We start from the raw sequence: 20,951 nt of genomic DNA, 5'->3' as shown, positions 1-20,951 counted from the left end.
TTCACTAGAAATTGCTTGCGATGTGGAAAAAGAACCATTTGAGGACAGTCACGCCGTTCAGATTAACCCTTTCTGATACATTTGTCTGTTGTTGCCTGGCCATCTGCATCCCAGACTCAGTGGTAGGAAATCATATCCGCTAGTTATTTGCCATGGTTGTGAGCCGACTGCTCCATCAGATGGCTTTTCTGCTCAGTTGGAGGTGAGCTCACTCAAGCGGTTACATTTAGCTCTGAGCTCTGCTAGGGATGGAATGTCAGGGTGACCTCTCTTTCTCTAGGGTATCTCTCCACTTGGCCTCTAGTCTTTCCATAGTCTCACCACACCTTTCTTTTAGCACAGCGGGTGGTTTTCCAGAGGTCAGCTGCCATATAGAGAGCTTATGAAGGCTCTGCTCCCTTTGTGCATGCTAATCATTTAGAGCTAACTACCAGCTCAGAGGGGTGTACTCCGAAGGACACTGAATACTGAGGAATTCATTGCAGTCTACCAGTATGAGTAACTGCTCAGCTCCATAATGAAATATAATGGGGGAGGAGGAGGAGTTCCTGAATTTGAGTTGTGTGTGAGAATTATAATAATAATATTAAGTTATATATCCATTATAAATCGCACTGGAGTTGTATAAGTAATTTCACAAAATCATCATGATTAACCACTTTGATTTCATAGGACAGGAAGTAAGAAATGAAGGCATAAGGAAGTCGTACTTAAGCGGGAATGGGGATTTCATATTCTGTCAAGGGTTTACTAAGGAAAATATGTCTCCATAAGTAATGCTGTAACTTACTTTGGTGGATTTGGGGGAGATGTAACCCAGAGTGTTGCACATGCCCAGTGTGCTCTATGCTGTTGAGCTCCATGCCATAGTACTGTCCACTTTTGTTGACAAAACTACTGAACGTGGGTCCTCAGTATGATGGGTCTACCAGGTAACCGTGGCACGCCTTAGCGCTGGAGCGTCGTTCTCCCTCTTTCCACTTCCTTTCTATCAGAAAACATAGCTGAGTCACTGAACATTGTTATGTTCCTATTCTGAAGTATAAACGTAACACCTTTTAAAGGATTATCAAATGATATACAAAAGGCAAATATGGTTTCTCTCTCCCTGTGTGTCACGTGCTTTCTAAGTCTTCAAACGTCCTGTAACCGTATTTAAAACTGAAGCGCACAGTGGCTGTCTCCTTTTGTGGAAATTGTTCTTCACTGAGCACTGCTTTTCTGTTCCTAGGTGTTGTCCCATTCTGTTCCTTTCAAGAGTATCTCACACTATTAATGTGTTGCAAGACAGTGAGGAATTTGCTGATACACACAAAACGCGCATATCTGCACCAACACACACTATACACAAGATATAAATACACACGCATACACACATGTATACAAGAATGCATGCATACACATGCCCCACATATATACAAATACAAGCATACAAACTAACGCATACAAACATGTATGAAAGCAATATGCATAGAGACAGACATACACACAGACACACAGACACACAGGCTCAGTCCTCCCCCTATACTTGTCATTTCTCATTCTTTTATAATATCTGTGTGTGTTTGAGGGAGTCTGCACAGTATGCTCTTTGGGCCTAGCTTGGCCATGTGCTAACCATAAATAGTTATTTCCTTAAGGTCTCTAATACTATGCACATTCACTATAAAAGTCCATGACATTTACAATCATGAGTCTTGTATGTAGTAAATAAAATAACTTACAACAATTTTTTGAATTGTGCCTGATATAAGCATTAAAATTGTATTTTCTCTTTTATCTCTTAAACAAAACAAATGTTAAAATAGGTAGAAAATATTAATAAAATTAAAAATTTCATTTTTTTCTCACATCATACAAGACCATGATCTGATATGTCACCTTCTGTTAATCAGCTGGAATTGTATTGAAATTATACAGTAACATAGGCAGGAAAAGAAAATAGTAACCGTGCTCTGAATATAAATCATCAAATTCATGCAGGAGATCAAGGAGGAAAATTAGGCCATGAAAAGTATGTTAGCTTCAGTAACATTTTCTTCAAGTCTCATACTTAAAGTTACAGAACTTTACATTTTAATCCCACTAATTGTAACATTGTTCTGATTTATGAAAAGTCATCTCTTTATTCTTATACTTGTTACTTTTGAGTAACATCAAGTTATATTAAAATGTCAAGGAGCAGTGACTACCAAGATATATTTTAACCTGTTTTCTCACATGCTTTTGTCATTATCTGTAAAAATTCCCTCTTAAAAACATGCAATTATCATAATTGTGTGCATCCCTATGTGAGCGTATGGCAGTTGCCGAGCAGCTGAGGTAAGAACAGGGCACAATCTGGTTCAGCACACAGCAGCCATCCTGCTTTGTGGGCCTGCCTTGCAGTCAGGCTCCGGCTAACAGCTGTGTGAACAGAATGCCATATCGTTCCTTCAGTCTGAAAAGGAATTATCTGTTATTTATAGGGAATAATTAATGTAACATTTTATAAGGGTAAACACATTTTTCAGTCCTGGAGAATCTGTTATGGAAGATGAGGAGTACTCTCAGCTGTCACTCAAAGCTTGGGGATCAATTTATTTCTGACTTTGAAACCATTCTGCCAACTGTGGAGGTAGATCAATTCTGACAGAAGCCAAAGAGTTAAAAGCTGACCCATTCTCATGAGGGTGTATACGGGAACATGAAGATAGTCCTATAGTTCTCTTTAGAAGGAAAGATTGCAGTGAACCCATGTAATTCTGTCTTTCTAGTTTCTTATTTTTAAAACAAAATGGGCAGCCTTGTCTGGCCTCAGTAGGAGAGGATCTGCCTAGTCTTGCACTGACTTGAGGTGTCAGAGTGGTTGGTACCCAGTGATGGGGAACCTCCCCCATCTCAGAGGTGAAGGAGAAAGGTGGGAGGAAGGGGCTGTGTGAGGGGAGTACTGGAAGGGGTCCTGCAATCAGGATACAAAGTGAATGAATAAATAAATTAATTAATTAACAGAAAAAAGAGAAGCAGAACCGAAGAGATTAGGCAGGGCATGAAGAAAGGAAGAAGGGCTATATGCACAAGTTAATCCCAGGAAAAGACAATGGTGATTTGTCTGCCAAGTAAGTAAGGTCACTTATCAGCTTTAAGCCCCAAACAGCAAATGGCTGGGTGCTCTGGACATGTGTGGTGAGAAGCACTGAATCTGGACAAATGGCTTGTCTTTGCCCACCACCACATGGTTGTTGGCTAAATGCATTGTTATCATAGATTTCACAATGAGGCTTTGAGCTACTTGTGTGACCCAATCACTTTCCAGTAAGGATTATTTACAATGTTTAGATCACCATTAAAATAGTAGTGGATCGTACTATGAAAGTATTTTTCCTAATGTGATCAGAAACTAGAACTGTTCCTTGAATTGCACCTGAAATAATTTTCAACTCTATCATCTGAACACTGAAGATCTCGCCTCCCCTTGAAGATTTTTCCCAAAACAATAGGAGTAAGTAGTGGTGGTCTACTCATGGACAAGTTGTGAATCATGGAAATGTATTTGAATTTTCCAAATTAATAAAATTTTTAAGTAACCATATATTAAGATAATTGATTTAAACACCAACTATGTAGGTATCTCTGGTACCTGATCATTTAAGAAAACACAGTTAGCAGCCACATTCTGTCTTCTGTCATTGTCCATGACATGAGCAGAAGGATGTACCATCGGATTGGCCTCTTCATTTTCTTCTGCAGGGGGCATATAAACGAGAGAGCCAAGCATTCTTGATATTGGCAAATTGAATAATACTCCACACAATTAAAATTGTTAGACAATCACTTTCATTTCTAGTATTTTAATTTTGACATATAATTAAACTGAACTTTGGGGACAGTTTTTCTCCCAAATCTTGATATGACTTTAGTGTACCCGGCACACAGTTCCTGAGTGAGATGCGGGGATTGAAGGACTATGGTTTCTTCTTTAGAATGTTGGTGAGAAGGAGGTTCTATAGTCAGAAGGATGGAAAGGGGGTTGATTTAGCTGCATCTCAGGTTTCAGGTGTGATGACAAACTGCAGAGATTGGGAGACCCCGCCCCCCCCCCCCCCCCTGTCCCCAGAGTCTGTTACCTTTTCATGACTACAGAGGGAATGTATCAAGATCTGAGACTGAGTTCCTGGGCCATGTCCTGTTGCCTCCTGTTTAGTCCTTGTCATCACACTAATGACTCAGGAAATCCACATTTTTACAAATAACCATCTGTAATTCAAGGGTGAGCAAAAGTCCCTCTTTCTCGAACTCCAAAGGATTTCTAGAGAGTGACTTAGAAAGCCGCAGTGGTGGATGGAGCGGTATTATGGAGAGTGGCCATTGTAGACTGTGGAGTTGCATCCATAGTGTAGACTGGTCTCTCTCCATGGTTGTAGTTCGAGCCCACTTAAATATTCTTCTGGGCATACCTTTTCCATGGGGCAACCATCATCAAAGAGGCCTGTGTCTTACTTAGGGTTTCTATTGCTGTGATGTTTACAGCATAACCAAAAGCAACCAGGAGATCAAAGGATTTATTATGACTTTCACTCTCATGTCACACATTCCATCACTGAGGTAAGGACAGGAACTTCCTGCAGGATCCTGGAGGCAGGCCCTGAAGCAGAACTGTGGAGGAGTGCTGCTTACTGGTTTGCTCCTAATGGCTTCCTCGGTATGCTTTCTTAGAGCATCCAGGGCCAACTGCCTAGGGCTGCCACCCCCTACAAACTTTCCTACAGGCCAGTCTTATGGAGACCCTTCCTCAATTACGATTCTCTCTCCAGATATGTCTAGGTTTGTGTCTCAAGTTGACAAAAACCAACCAGCATGCTACAGTAGAACCTTATCTTCTCTCATGACTTTGGTAAAAGCAGTGTGTCCTTCAAGTTGGTTGTTTTCTGTCACCTCTTGCCCTCGATAAAAGTTAAACTGGAGGAATTATCACCAGTGAGATATGAGTGGCTGAGAGAGAGAGAATCTTGAGGAGCTAAACAGTAGATTGGTAAAAAAGTAAGTTTACATGTGTGGCTTGGTGTATAGTGTTTTCAATCCATATGGTTCATATATGAGTTTCTGCTAGTGTCACCTCCAAGTCCATTCCACTGGGAAATTGGCATAGGTCGAAGGTACTGGTTTATTATTTTACCAGCAAATTCTAGAAGACACTTTTAGCTGCTTTTGGTGACTTAAGTAAAGAAGGCAGGCTGACTAGACAGTGCTATGTTGGAACTCAAAGACAAATGGAAGATCAGGGCAGGGAGACCTTTTTCTAGACTCTTGCTTGGCTTGCTGTCCCTGTTGTGGTGATCAGCGCACTGGTTTATGAAGACGAGGACTAGGGAAGCATCAAGAGCAGCAGTTCTCAACCTGTGGGTTGTGACCTCCTTGGGGGTTGCGTGATCCTTTCACAGGGGTTGCCTACAACCACTGGAAAGCACAGGCATTTAAATTAGGATGCATAAGAGTAGCAAAATTACAGTTATGAAGTAGTAACAACAATCATTTTATGGTTGCAGATAATCCTAACATGAGAAGCTATATAAAAGTGTCTCAGCATTAGGAAGGTTGGGAACCACTGGTCAACAGGGATGACAGGGAAGTATGAGAATTGTGTGAGCTTTGAAACTTTGGATGTATATTATCATCACCAGTAGTAACATTTCTATAGCGTCTACCTGGTAATATGTGGAAGCATTTTCTTCTATTTTCCAGCATTTTAATACACATACTAATCTCATCACAACTTAAATAATTTTTTTAAGCTCAGATAGTTAATAATTATCAGAACCAGAGCCCAGACCTTGGCTTGTTCCCTCCACCCATGCCCTTCTGTAAATAATACTGAAACATCACAAGTTTGATAGAAGAACCAGTGTCCATCCTAGAACTGATTTTCTACAGGTGGTTGAATAAAACAATGCAAACGTCCTTCTCTCTTCTTCCCTCCAGTGAGACTTCATGACAGTATATCGGAAGAGGGCTTCCATTACTTGGTGTTTGACTTGTAAGTACATGCTTTACGCTCATTCATTTTTGCTGTACAATTTTGCTGTATTCTGATTTAAACATGATTTTACTCATTTCACAGTCCCAATTAAGGATCACTATAATATTGTAAAATGATTTCCAAGGGACTTTGCACTCCAGTTCTCTTAGAGAGAGAAAGCCTCACAGCGGTGTGTTGTCCGCGTTTGGAATTGGTTTGAGTGGGCTCCTCTGTGTACTGTTCATAGGAATGTTTTGCACAAGTGGCTGACATGAGCAAAGTTATCTATTGAATTTTCTAGGCACTTCTAAAGTTTATCTTCTATAAACAGAAGGATCAAGGGAAATAACCCTGGCATTCATGGTTCATTTAAGCTAATCAGGACATAAATTAAGGTTCTACCAACAAGACTGAAGGGGCGATATTCTGTCCTAGAAGGCATATATCAGAAGAGTCCACAGGCATGGCTGCCTAGAGATTAATAAACATACACGTACTTGAAATCAGCTTGATACTACTTATTTAAGAGATTAAAAAAATGGCTGTATCATTTCATTAATGTTTACTACTGAGAACAAGTTTACAGAAACTTTATCCTAAATCCAGGCAAAGTTTTATGTCCAGAGTCATTCAGTGCATCATACTTGTATGTGTGTTTGGGGAAATAGGAAACAACTTAAAGAGCCAACAATAAGAGAGAATTGTATAATTATAGTATACATATTTAAGGAATGTGTTGGTGACAATGCATTTGAAAGTACACATCAAAAAATTCACGTGAATCTAAAAGTAGTTAGCAGTAGGTTTAATGAAGTCGGATTTTAGCAGTGTTGTGAAACCATCCTTCGGTCTGGTTTCTGTAACATGTGGGTTTGTCTTAATCTTAAGCTCTTCCTGTCTTCTGAAATTGACTGCTTTATTTTCAGTTATCAAACTGCCTTCCAATGGAAGAAAACGGGAACAATGACACCGATGAAAGTCTTTTATCCATTGAGTAAAGTTTTCCCAGGATGATAACTGACTCCCCGAATCTCATGACACAGGCTAGCACAAAAGCCTAATTTATTAGTGTTTTATTATTATCATGATAAAACAGAAAACTTGACCATGGCTAAGCAGCCACGCATGGCCATCTGTCATCCTGTGGCCCACGTGTATGCCGGAAAACAATAGCCAAAGCCTTGCTTGAGCACAGCCCTGGAGCACAGGTTTGCCCTCACAGGTGCAGCGTGTCCTTGTGCGTTAGTACTGCCTGTGCAATACTTTGTCATGGGTGACTTCTTCAAGTACCTGTTCTTACCTATACGGTTCTTCATTCCAGCTTCCTGCTTCCTCCTGGGCCTTCTTGTATTGTTTTCTTTCCTGAACTCTCTGAAGTCATTAGTTGTTTGATTTTTGAGAGGTGTAGATACGTAGACTTTGCTGTCTGTGCCTTCTGGGTATTGGATGACATGTCAGTGTGGGGTCAAATCCTCTGCCATGTGGCTTCCTGTACTCATCCAGCCACCCATATCTATATATTTTATAGGCTTTCGTGTTCCCTGTTGAAATACAAAGATGATGAAACTCATTTTCTCATAATTTATTTTCATAATTGAGAAAAGTTACTGATGAAGAATATATAAAACAGTTCACATTAAAACAAAATATGGCCGGGCGTGGTGGCGCACGCCTTTAATCCCAGCACTTGGGAGGCAGAGACAGGCGGATCTCTGAGTTCGAGGCCAGCCAGTTCCAGGACAGCTGGGCTACACAGAGAAACCCTGTCTCGAAAAACCAAAAAAAAAAAAATAAATAAATAAAAAAAAAAATAAAACAAAATATGGTTTACCGCTAAATGCTGTCATGGAAACTTTTCCCCTTCACCTAAGTTAGTTCGGTAGCTTGGACCTATTATTTGCATTGCAGTGAAGTTTGCCTGGGTTGTTTCTACGACAAATCAGAGTGAAGAGACCCGAAGATGAGCATATAGATACAGAGTATAAGAACTTAAAATATGTGTAATCAGGCAATTCAACCTCTGAGCTCAGGTGCTTTGAAATCACTACTTAGTATTTAATGTATGTGACTTGAATTACCACTAGTTCCAATCAAAATGTTTTGTCAGTAAATGAGATTTATAAGGCAGCCTAAATACAGTTCAATCAAATACCCAGTTTTAGAGAGTTGAAAAAGAAATAGCTAAAAAGTATAGTTTTTCCCACATGGCTGGAAAAAAATGTAACCAAATATAAATATGAAATTATGCAATTACTATCAAAATCAACAAAGAGGAAAAGAGGAAAGACTTTAGAAAAGTATGCCATTTCAGTACAGTTGAAAAGTATGGTCTGAAAACCATCAGTGAAATACTCGTGTTGGGAACATTTAAGGTCACACAGTCATTTGCAGGATAAATTAAATTCTTGCTTTCCCATTGAAGGAATATGTCACGTGTTCCTTTTCACCTTTTGATGCCTGTTTTGACAGTGCGGTTCTCATGCATGCTTTCTGTGAATTGACAGACACCAGACTCAGAGAAGTAGTTCCGGGTTTGTAAATCTATTTTTTTTTTAATGGAAGATTTCACATTAGAAAAAGCAAAGGCTGGAAGGAGTTCTATGGGGAGAAATCTTCACGGACCCCAATCCTACTCATTCCCCCTCCCTTTGTACTCAACTTGCAAACAACCCCACAACAAGGAAAAATATCTTCTTGTGGAGGCTGGAGTGTGTCACAGTGTGTCCCATAGTGTCCCATAGTGTATACACTTTTCTCTACACTTCTTTGATTGCAAATATTATTGACTCGTTGGTCTGATATGAGGCCTCTGGCTTCTACTCTATCAATACAATAACCTTACTAGGACTGTTCTTAGATATCCTGTTGTTGCCTTGCGTCATGGAGATCCTGTAGTTTTGGATCTGTAGAAACGGCCCCTTCATGCTTTCCAGTTCATCCATGGGGTAGATGTTGGGGTGGGTCCATTCAAAGCGTTGTATCCAGGCCTGGGCTGTATCTAAGCTAGTCTTACTGTCGGTTTTCATACCCCCTGAGCCAGCTCACTTACAACCCACTACAACTAAGTCCAGCTTTACCTTGCTGCCCAGTTGAATGAAGTACAGGGCCTAGTTTCCAGAGTGCTTCAACAGGGGAGGACAGAGGCAGCTCTCCCTCCTGCCATAGGTGGAAAGGTTTGAGGATAGGAGAGGGCACTCCACCCCTTGCCCACACTGCTGCATGCCAGACAAGTTGTGAGACCAGCTTTCTCCTGGTCACCCCCTCAGGGCCAGTTCACCCCTACTCCTACCATCAGGGTCAGCTCTACTGTGCTACACAGATCAGGTGCAAGGCCGGCTCTACGGATCTCATGACCCCAGTGCCAGGTCTCCTCCCACAGGTTACGGTAAGACAGGCCCAGCTTTCCCATGATGCCCAGGTGAGGAGTAGTGCTAGTCTGCACAGCCCTTGGACATCAACACGCTTCTGGGTACAGATCAGACCAGGAACATCTGCCTGATGTTTGGTGGTAGCAACCCCCTGCTGTTGCAGGACCATGAACCCAAAAGTGGTTCCCAACACAGGCCAGAACCCCACCATGGTCCCAGGTGGCATGACTGGCTACTCACATTAGGCTGTGTCCTCACTACCCTTGAGTCTCCAGTTCTGCCTCTCTTCATTATGTATACATCCTTCTGTTTCTCTTTCTCTTCCATTTCTCCACTACTTACTTGCTCCTCATTGTAGCACCCAGGGGTCTCTGAGTGTCTGGGCTCATCTCAGGAGTGGTCTCAGGAATGTTATGCCTTGCTTGGGCATTGTGGCACCAGGCAGGGTCATCTCTGCTCCCCAGGCTTGCATGGTCATCTCAAGCGAGCTCTCTGGCCCAGCCATGGTGCCAGTCTGGTTGTCATCTTGGCCTTGCTCCCTGTCTAACCCACTCTACTGGCCCCTTTTGATGGTCTTCTGTCTCAAGATCACTCCCTCCTGGGGCTCCTTGCAGCTCCAGGTGGGGTTCTTCTCGTGTCCGGCTTGCTTCCAATCCTGAGAGCCTGCCCCTACCTCTCTTGTGTCTGACTGGTGATCATCTCAGGCTAGCTCTCTATCCAGGGCCCTGGCACCAGACTTGAGGTAGCAACCCTAACTTGAGATTTCGTGGGTACAGCTTCCCTGACATATCTAGAAGACACTATCTAGCAGCTGGTCCTTTGGTTCTTACAATCTTTCTACCCACTTTCCACCATTACTCCCAAGACTCAGGGAAAATGGACATGCTAAAGAGACGAGGAATGTTTCACCAGGTCATACCCCTCAGTGAAAAGCTATAAGCAATCAATTGCTGCTGAGAGAAGGAGAATCGGTTTTCTTCAGGGACAAGATTGCTGATAGGTTATCTGGTTCCAAATGATCGTCCTAAAACATCTACATATGATCAATACCAAAGGGATTTAGTAGGTTGTATGTATGGGTATATATGTATATCAGACATACATACATATGCATGTGTAGTTGTAATAATTAAACAAGAGGTCATGAATGTGAAAAGGAGTATGGGGATACAGGAGAAATAGGAGAGGAAAAGAGAGGGGTAGAAATAATGTAAATACAATACACATATATGAAATTCTCAAAAATTTAAAACCCATATGACAGAGTGGCATGTGTTGGGTGTTATATTTTGCTGTTCTTCGTTTGTGACAAATGTGCATCAGGAACTGCCAGGAGACACATATGTTGCATGTACACAGATACACTGTGTATGTATATATTAGAATACACATCTGTCATGGCACTGTAAGCCATATAGAAGAACAACACTTGGATTGAATATTTGTGATTCTTAGGAAAGTAAGTAGAGAGAATTGAATGGATTTGTGAGAAAGTCGATAATGAAAATAGTTTTCGCTCTCAGAGATGCCCACAGCTAGCAATTCTGCATTACCATCTCTCTAAGCTCCTTCTCTTTTACATAACATGTACCAGTGTAACTCAGTAAGAAACGTCAGATATTTTATTTATTGGTGATATCAGAAATAAAAGATCTGTTAGTATTGTTGTTTTCAGACTGCATATACTGACTTCTGAAAGCAATTGGATGAGTTTTAACAGCACATAGAACAAACTTAACATTGTCAAAAGCTTTCAGAGTATCTGAAAATGGGAGCCACCATTCATCCAGTCAGAGCTGTCAGGAAAACAACAGAAGGCGCTGACATGGAGGTGAATGCACTCAAGTGCTTGTGACCATTTCTTCATTCCACAAATATGCTTGTTCTAAGCATCTCTTGCACAAATTGTTGCACATAAGTGGTTGAAGGAGAGGAGAACACAGTGGTTTTTTAAAGGTATCTTTGCTTTTTACCTGCAACCTCAGTCTCCTTACATAATTCTGTATTTCTGGAGCTATGCTGCTTTGTCACATGACTGTCATACTGACCATATTTAGAGCACACAGAGACATTGGGTTAGCAGTGTCTTAGCCCATGTTGTTAGATATTCAGGGTGAGGGTGGGAGGTTCCTGTTAACATTTTACTAAATAAGACCAGATAGGTTCATTTTTTATCTCCAATCTGGCCCATTATGCATTTCATGGCTGATGGCAAATTTGCTGGATATTGTGTTCTGACTTTCTTTGTCATTTTTCTCTCCTCAATCTTTGGGAACTGCAGTTGTCATATACACAAACTCCACAGCACAAACTCCGGTGTGCCCTGTCTCCTGAGGAGCCAATATAGGGCTCTCTTCCCCAAGGAGTTCTCAAGGCCAGTGATCCCTGGCATCCCCTTCCAACCTTCTTGGAATTTCCAGCTCTGTTTGTAACACTCATTTTCCTTGTGTGGTGTCAGCATTTCCACTACAGTTCTTTTCTTTCTGTCTGTCTTCCTTCCCTCCTTCCTTTCTCCCTTTTTTCCTTTAATGCCTGGCCTGACAATTCCCACATTCCTGACATGCCTGTGGTTCAGGTTTTTGCTTGTGTTTCCTTATAATCATCTGGAAAGGAAGATCTGTACCCCGTGAAAGGAACTGTGGCAAATAGGTCTGTAGTAATGTCAGAAAGCCGTGAGAGGCAGCTTCTGTGGCCCGTGATTAGATCTCATTGCTGTGTGCAGCTTTTGTCCCTGTCATCTTCTCCGTGCTGAGAATGGAGCAGGGTGGTTTGGAATCTTCCCCTGTCTCAGTTGCTTAAGCTGTGGGGACTCCTCAGTCATTCAGGTTCTTCTGAAGCAGTGTCTCCTGTGGGCAGAACGTTCCAAGCTCAACAGAATGCTTTGCCCTGTTTCAGCATGCTCTTTCCTCTCCTGCTCAGAGCGGCAGGATGGGATTTCTCCTCCAGTGTCCCCTGAGATGGCCTGACACAGCTCTTGGACCTTGCTCTGGTTTGTGTGTCCCTAGTGGGTTCATGTGTTGAAATTTCATCGACATTTTGAAGTGTGAAGAAAACAGAAACTTAATCCAGGCACAGAGTTGAGGGCTTTGGGTGTCACCTCACATTTAGATGAGTTTGTCAGGGTGGAACCGTGTGATTTAATGATAGGAGGGTTTTTTTAAGAACAGAGACTCTCCAAAAGAGTCTCATCATGAGATACTTTGTGTCACATCTGTGCTCTCTGAACCAGAGGGCCATCAGCAGATAGAGGGCTTTGAACCTATTGAATTGTGAGCTAAATAAACATCTTTCTAAAGGTACTCAGATTCTATTATTTTGTTTATAGTAATTAAAAACGGACCAGGGAGAAGGTTAAACTCATCAAGGAATGAGGAACTCTAAAGACTATGTTCCCAGGGAGATCCTAATCTATTAAGATTGTCTGCCATGATCTTTCCTAATTCATTGCACTTTACAGTTTCTTAACACACTGGATCTGAGGAGGCATCGCCATCAACCTCTGCTCTGGTAAACCACGATGTGCTATATTGCCCTACTTGCCATACAGAGGGCACAGGTTTACACTGTAATCTCACCTTCATGGCATGAATACGAAGGGCCATCCTCAGTCTATCCAGCTCTCTGCCCGTTACTGCAAAGCGTTGTCTTTAAAGGCTAGACAACATAGTAGATTTCACAGTGTTGTTCTACTTACTAAATCTAATTAATAATTTCTTCAACACTTATAAAATTGTTTTGATTTAAAAATTAAAGGGAGACATAGTTATTCATTAGCCAGAGATAAGAACTCAAGACCAGGAGTTTGAATTTTTGCAGCATATCATAGGATATAGAAGCCTGGCCTACCTATTTTTCATTGCGTTCTTGTTCTTGTTTGCCACGTAACAGAAATTACTGCCTGAAATGTTGGCATTCATAGTAATTACAGATGTAATTCTACATATCTTGCTGTGACTCCAAAGACTGCAGTACTGGTGTCGTGGAAATATATGTTATTTCCAACGTCATTTCATTAAAGATGAAAACTTAAAAAAAAAAAAAAAAAGGACCTTTTGATTTCCAAGCAAATGACTGAAACTAATTATATTTTAAAACACATCCACACTGGAATTTTATGTCCTGTTTCATTAAAGAAGTTTATTCATTTTTGTTAAGATTTTGATAGCACACTCTTCTCAAAAAATTAATTAATATGAAATCATGTCTGGCTACTAATTCTCTTGTATTAAATAATTTCAGTGCCGCTCCTTAATCTGAAGTTTCACTTTGCAAACAGGCTAGAGTTGCTATCATGGGCCATTGACATTTGGGGATACAGGGTACAGTGTCCGAGGACCGTCTGTGATATGCTGCTATGTAGAGAATTTGGAAAAGTTACAATTTCAAAGATGTTGGACTAAGTTTAGCAGACAGCTTCTTCAGTGTGGGATATTTTCTGCTATGTGGTCATCCATTTCATCTTCCAGCCTGGACTCTGTGGCAGGAAGCCCAGCTCCCACCTGATCCCTGCCTACTTCTCACTTCTTGAGCCACTCAAGCTTGGCAGGTTCTGCTCTTGGCTCATGGTTAGACTCCCCTCCCCGCTCCTCACCCATACTTGCTGCTTTAGACATTCTCCACAGATAGATTTGCTATTATGATCCATTCATTCAGTGGATCCTGATTGAGTGCTAATTGCATGGGAAGCATTTTGCTAGATACTAGAGATAAAACAGGTGAATAAGACACAGCCCCTGCCTAAGAGGCATTTGCTGCTAACCAGAAGAGGCTAGAGGCTCTGTGAGCCTCATGCAAGATGAAGGCATAGGCAGCACCTGGTGGCACAGATGCTAACATAGGCAGCATGTGGAAAGGTCCGAACAAGACTGGAAGATTCTGGAAATGGTTTGCTCATGGTGGATAAACGCTGAAGTTTGAAAGTAGATAGAGAGGACACCAGTAAGTGTTTGAGACTAAAAGAAAGGAAGGCTGTAACCAGTTCCCTATGATCATGCCAGATTAATCACTTCTTGCACTAAAGTTTGATTCTGACTTTTAAAAAAAATTCAATTCAGGGTAATAACGCATTTATATGTAGAGGAAGAAATTCTACCTTCCTGGGAGGGTAGTCTGATGCAAGTTTCTAGATTATGGGGTCAGAATATTAAAGGAAGGCAAGCAGAACAGGTTTTAGTAGTTAAAAAGTAGGTGCAATGATTAATTGGAGCTAAATTTTCTTTTTTTCTTTTATTGAAAATATATTTTAATACAACATTGACTAGTTATGCCCTCCACCCCACACACATGACATTACTCCCATCTGGATTTACCCCCATTCTGTCACTCAGAAAAAAAAAAAAAACAGGCTCTAAGGGATAATCATAAAATAAAATATAATAAGCTTTAAAAAAAACAAATCAGAATAGGTCAAAACAGACAGAAGGGAAAGACACCAAGAAAAGGCAAAAGAAACCAAGATAGATGCAGAGACACTAATTCTTTTGTTGAGAACTCTTGAAAACATTCTATTCTTAAAGTAGTTACAGAACTCTGATTAGAGAAAAAAAAACATTTTATCTCTCACAGAGCTTCGACCAACTCCTTAATGATTTTGTGACTGAGAGCAGTAGCACTTTATTCCTACATATTCAGTGATGCTTTTGGAATTGTACGCATGTGAATAAAATAACATATCACATTTAAGGATGAGGATGACAACATATACAGGGGAAATATATATGGCTTCTCATGGTCAAACTTCAGGAAAGGATCTGTAGAGAACACCAGAGCACATGAAGCATTCAGTAAGGCTCTCCTGGATGAGTGACCTGACATTTCAAATAAGTCAGGAGAAATGAGAAACACTTACAAAGAGTGCCTCATATGATACTGTATGTATTGGCAGATGACTGGCACACGTCCTGACATCACATGCATTCTTGTGGTGAGACATTTCTGTGAGGTACTGATATGCCCAGCATCCGACTTACAGAGTTATTCTTTTTGAGCCCTCTAGCCAAACCCTAGACAAATAATACCCTTCTTAGTTTATTTCATTCCAAAGATAGAACCAAACTAGTTAAAAGAAGAAAAGTGGTTCCTGTTGGTTTATAAATATCTGGGTGGTGAGTGCTTGACGGATAATACAATTTTAGTATAAGATGGTATTCATGTCTTCAGTCCTTTCATATGCTTATGTGTCCATCATCTTGTCCACTTCCTAAATTAATCCCAGTTTCTGTAGCCATGCAGTAACTGTGGTGTGTGTGTGTGTGTGTGTGTGTGAGAGAGAGAGAGAGAGAGAGAGAGAGAGAGAGAGAGGGAGAGGGAGAAGGAGAGAGAGAGAGAATGGGGGGTGTCTATTGTTGGTCTGTATGGTATGTGTTCGTGTTCTTAAAGTTTAATGTGTCAATTGGTAAGAGTCTTTCAGTCATTTTAAGATATTTCATTTCTTTCAAAGGATACCTGAAAGAGAAATGCTAATTTGATTTTTCATACATGTTTTTGAATTTTATAAGTTTTGAATTCTAAATTAATAAGGTAGCATTATTTAGGACTTTCACTGAGCCTTGAAACATAAAACTTTCAGAAAGTGAGGAATGGAACCAGACCAGGAAATGACAGGTGAATGTGTGCAAATTGTGTGTTCAAGGTACAGTACATGTATGAAAGTGCCACAATGAAATTTATTCTTTTATATAGTTAATAAATGCTAATTAAATAGTACTCTCAATAGACTTATAAAGGAAAATCATAAGTTTTCTTCTGTTCCATTATTGTGTGTGGGCATATAAAATTTTATGTGATGTAGATTTATTGGTCTAGGATGCATGTTGCAGTGGTAGAACACTTGCTTAATCAGCACAGTGTCCTGAATTCCATCCCCAGCACATGTACACACACACACACACACACACACACACACACACACATACACACATTCACAAACACTCTCCATTGTATTATGGTCCTCCATTGATCATTGATTTTTATATTATGAATATGCAGTTTACTATATATTGTTAAATGAGAAGGTAGAGAATCAGATCTTAACAAATTATATTTAAGAAAAAAGCTACTGTCCCCAAGAGAACATCCCATTTGCATCCACTTTTTTTTTTTTTTTTTTTTTTTTTTAGTTTTTTGAGACAGGGTTTCTCTGTATAGCCCTGGCTGTCCTGGAACTCACTTTGTAGACCAGGCTGGCCTCGAACTCAGAAATCTGCCTGCCTCTGCCTCCCGAGTGCTGGGATTAAAGGCATGCGCCACCACGCCCGGCATTGCATCCACTTTTATATTATTTAACCTGGTGTTTTCTTCATGACATATTAAACCATGTATTTAAATTCAGATATTGATTCTTCTTGATTGGTAAGATACTTAATCATATTGTCTGGTTTCTTTTATATCTTGCGTATGTGTGTTTAGTAAGCAAGCTAAATGAAATATTTAATTACCCTGGGATCCTGACATTAGTGACTATAATTATTTAAGCAGCACAAGTTGCCACTCTGGTTGTCAGACCTACAAATTACCAGGATGTTTGGAACATACATGTAAATGAGGCCTGGGATGCTCTTGCATTGCCTATGTAATTGGGAATCATGAAAAGAAGGGCATTTCGGGGTTTGACTCTCGGTCTGTCTGTCTATTTCTGGCACCTGTTTATTTTAGAATTTGGAACCTATTCAAGTCTTCAGAAATGCTGACTCAAATTAGTCATTTTCATTTCATGGTCAGTGGGATGTATTTTGCCTGCTCTTGCTTGAATGAAAAAGCCATGACTGTTACCATCAGGTTTAGGTTCCTACCCTAACATTGGATACTTAATGGCTCGTGGTACAGTCTTTTGCTGAGACTCATTGTTAGTCAGGAAACCCATGAGAACTGTAACCGGAAGTATTGTAGTGAGTTGAAAGTAGAGTACCATAGCCATTAAACCTTCATACCTCTAAAATCATGCCCTGTGTTGTTCTCTGAGAGACTCTACCCCAGCTGACTCAGAGAGGTGCAGATGCAGACACCCACAGCCAAACAGTGGATGGAGCTTGGGGTTTCTTATAAAATAGGAAGAAGGGTTGCAAGTGGATAGGAACTTGACAGGAAGACCAACAGATTCAGGTAACCTGGACCCTTAGAGCTCTCAGAGTCTGATCTACAAAGCAACAACATACACAGGCTGGACTACCACACCCCCACACATATATGTAGGAGATGTGCAGCTAGGTCTTCATGTGGGTCCCAAACAACTGGAGCGGGGGCTATACCAAAAGCTGTTGCCTGTATGTGGGATATGTTCTAGCTGGGCTGCCTTGTCTGGCCTCAGTGGGAGAGGAAGCACTCAGCCCTGCAGGAGTCTTGATGTCGTAGGGTATGGGGATATCCAGGGGGTCCCACCCAGTCAGACTTGTATAGCAGACAGGGGGAGGGTTGTGGAAGTCAGTGGATTATAAAGTGAATAATTAAAAAAGAAAGAAAGAAAGAAAGAAAGAAAGAAAGAAAGAAAGAAAGGAAGGAAGGAAGGAAGGAAGAAAGGAAGAAAGGAAGAAAGGAAGAAAGGAAGAAAGAAAGAAAGAAAGAAAGAAAGAAAGAAAGAAAGAAAGAAAGAAAGAAAGAAAGAAAGAAAGAAAGAAAAGAAAGAAAAAAAGCATGTCCTGTGTATCAGCTAGCCCATTTCTGTGACAAGATGCCCAACAGAGATATCCAACATTTAAGAGGAAAGGGGTTTTTCACTCCAAGTTTCATAGGTTTCTAATCCTTGGACAGTTGATGCTACTTTTGTACTTCACAGAGTTCATTTATGTAACAGATGGGTAGTAATGTGGTGCCACACTTCAGTCAGAGGCCAGTTGACCTCAAGTTCATCAGGAAACACAAAACAAGATGGAGAAAGGCCAGGAGGCCAGTGACCTCTCTAAAGGCCCAGGTCCATGACCCAGCTTCCTTCACTATCCCTCACCTCTTAAAACAGTTAGTTCCCTCCTTTTCTTTTTTTCCTTTTAAAGATTTATTTATTTACTATGTGCAGTGTTTTGCCTACAAGTATTCCTGAACACCAGAAGAGGGCATCTGATCCCAACACAGATGTTTGCAAGCCACCGTGTGGTTGCTGGGAACTGAACTCAGGACCTCTGGAAGAGCAGCCAGTGCTCTTAACTTCTCAGCCATCTCTCCAGCTTCTCCCTTTTAAATAATATATTGCAAAAGAGAATTTTAAAAACTATAATATACAGTTGGCCTCTGATAAATGCAGGCCCAAGCCATGTAAATGATACCTAAGAATTCCATGTTTGCTCACATGGAAGTATAAGTGAGTGCTGTTGAACAGCACTGGTCGAGATAATGTGTCATGGGGAATTTATTTAGTGTTTGTAATAGAATTCCTGGCCTTAATAAAAGCAAGCATTTGCTGAATAGTTAACAATGACGACTCTTTCCCGGACTATTATAATTGTCAAGTTTGTCGTTTATAATAACTCTATAATATAATGTCGGGGTAATTCTGATCTGTGTCGGAGAGCTTGAGACAGAAGAAGTGGCTACTATGCCCGAGGTCACCTTAGAAGTTGTTAGACTTAGTTGAGTTTGCCAGACATGTTCTGTGGGCCACCAGAGTGCTGCCATTTCTTTTGCTTTTCATTGTTTGTTTTGTTTTGTTACCAATGGACATTCCACTTCAATTTCATCCTTATGTTTGGTTCACATGCAAATGTTCAAGGAAGTTTTCTGTAACCACTTGATGTTGTTACAGACCTTCAGTCATTAGTACTGGAGAAAACTTATTTATTGAATTAGGCCAGGAACCCTAGGTTATTCAAACAAAATCCAAATGACTCTCCCTAATCTTGGATACAGAAGAAATAAACTGAGCCTCACAACCTAGGCTATTGCGTTATATATATATATATATATACACACACACATATATATATATAAAGAGAGAGAAGAAAAAGATGGAAACAACTTTTTGGAGTTGGAATCTTATGGTGGGGAGACTTTGAATATGCTTTGATGGAAAGTGATCAACAATGTCAAGTTAAAGTTGGTGACTTCCAGGAGTGTTTATAGAAAAGGGATAGTCATATCTAAAATTGGTACAAACAGAAGTTAACTTTTTCCCTTAAGTAATTGAAATATTCATTAATATATTTGATCTCGACACTCAATGATAGGCTACTGAAGTTTATTTAGCTGGACCCATATGCTTTCTCTGTTTATCAATTTAGCTGTTCATCACATGCTTCCTGCAGTTTAGCGATTAGAGCTCTTCTTTGAAAATGCTTTGTTTCCCATACAATATATTCTGTCCATGGTTTCTCTTTCCCCAGCTCTTCAAAGATCCTTACCACACAGCAGTAAGTCTCACTCCAAACAGAATCTATGCGCAGTGACTACCAACAGTCATATTAAATCTGACTTGTATTTTCCCCTCTTTGAACCAGTTAATGTGACCAAAGGAATTAGTTGTCAGCCCATTAATCTAGAAGTGCGCCACTTAAGCAGGGTAGGCCACATGGGACAAGAGTAGGGGGAAATGGCTTGCAATGGAGAAATGGAGAGCATTTAGCTCAGCAGAAATGAAATTCACATAGGCAAAAGATCCAAATCAGTACAGAAGATGAGAGGATGCCAGAAAACAAGCCAAGAACAAAACTACCTTGGGAGGGAAGAAAATGGAATTGCCAAAATGGAATGGTGGGTGCTGGTTATCAGACTTGATGGGAACATCAAACCGTCTTTTCTAATATGAGAAACAATATTTAAAACTTACCTTTACCAATAAAAATTTGTAATTGTTACGATTTTTCCTGGGTGATGGTTTTTATGCTGAAGTGTACTATAAAGCCAAAGCTTAGCATTTTTAGTTCAGTCATTATCATAGGAACTCAAATGATTCCATGGATTTCTGTTGGATGGATTTTCTTCTCCTTATTGTCTTTAAAAATGTTACATTTATTTATTCATACATTCATGTCTGTGTGACAGAGAGGTTGGGAGTTCGTGTGTGCTGGTTAGTGGACCGCTTGGAGGAACTGGCTCTTTCCTTCTATCCTGTGGATCCCAAGAACCAAACTTAGTGCATCAGCCTTGACCACTACAGCCTTTACTCACCGAACTGTCTTGCGAGCCATTCATGGCTTTCTGTGCTGAAGTTTGAAAGGACTAAAGATGTTGTCGTAGTCGCTGTTCTATTGCTGCAAAGAGATGCCGTGACCATAGCAACTCTTGTAAAAGAAATCATTTAATTAGGGCTGGTTTACAATTTTAGAGGTTTTCTTCATCATCTTCATGGCAGGGAGCATGGCAGCCTGGAGCAGACATAGTTCTGGAGACATTGAGAGTTAAACTTTTAACCTGCAGGCAGTAGGAACGGAAGAGAAACTGTAGGCCAGGCTTGAGCTTTGGAAACCCAAAAGCCCACTCTCCAGTGACACACTTCCTCCAACAAGGCCACGCCCATTCCAACAAGGCCACACCCCTAATTCCTCTCAAGTAGCACCACCAAACATTCAAATGACCAAACATTCAAATATATGAACCTACTGGGAGGGAACATTACTATTCAAACCACCATAGATGCATACAGCAATATTAAAAACATTATGAAA

General features: G+C 40.6%; 1 protein-coding gene across 16 annotated transcripts in view; it reads left to right on the top strand.

The window, feature by feature from the left end:
* Nucleotides 1-20,951, top strand: part of Camk2d (calcium/calmodulin dependent protein kinase II delta) — a 256,504-nt gene that overhangs the window by 129,269 nt on the left and 106,284 nt on the right. For all 16 annotated transcript variants that reach the window (XM_029475202.2, XM_029475203.2, XM_029475204.2 and 13 more), the window contains exon 4: nucleotides 5,959-6,013. In XM_029475202.2, coding sequence (XP_029331062.1) covers nucleotides 5,959-6,013 — 55 coding nt within the window. The remainder of the gene's footprint in view (nucleotides 1-5,958; nucleotides 6,014-20,951) is intronic.

The sequence above is a fragment of the Mus caroli genome, unplaced genomic scaffold, assembly GCF_978045245.1.
Source record: "Mus caroli unplaced genomic scaffold, Mus_caroli_1 scaffold_3, whole genome shotgun sequence".
Classification (NCBI taxonomy): domain Eukaryota; kingdom Metazoa; phylum Chordata; class Mammalia; order Rodentia; family Muridae; genus Mus; species Mus caroli.
The sequence above is the reverse complement of the archived record's forward strand: the minus strand, read 5'-3'. Positions and strand labels throughout refer to the sequence as shown.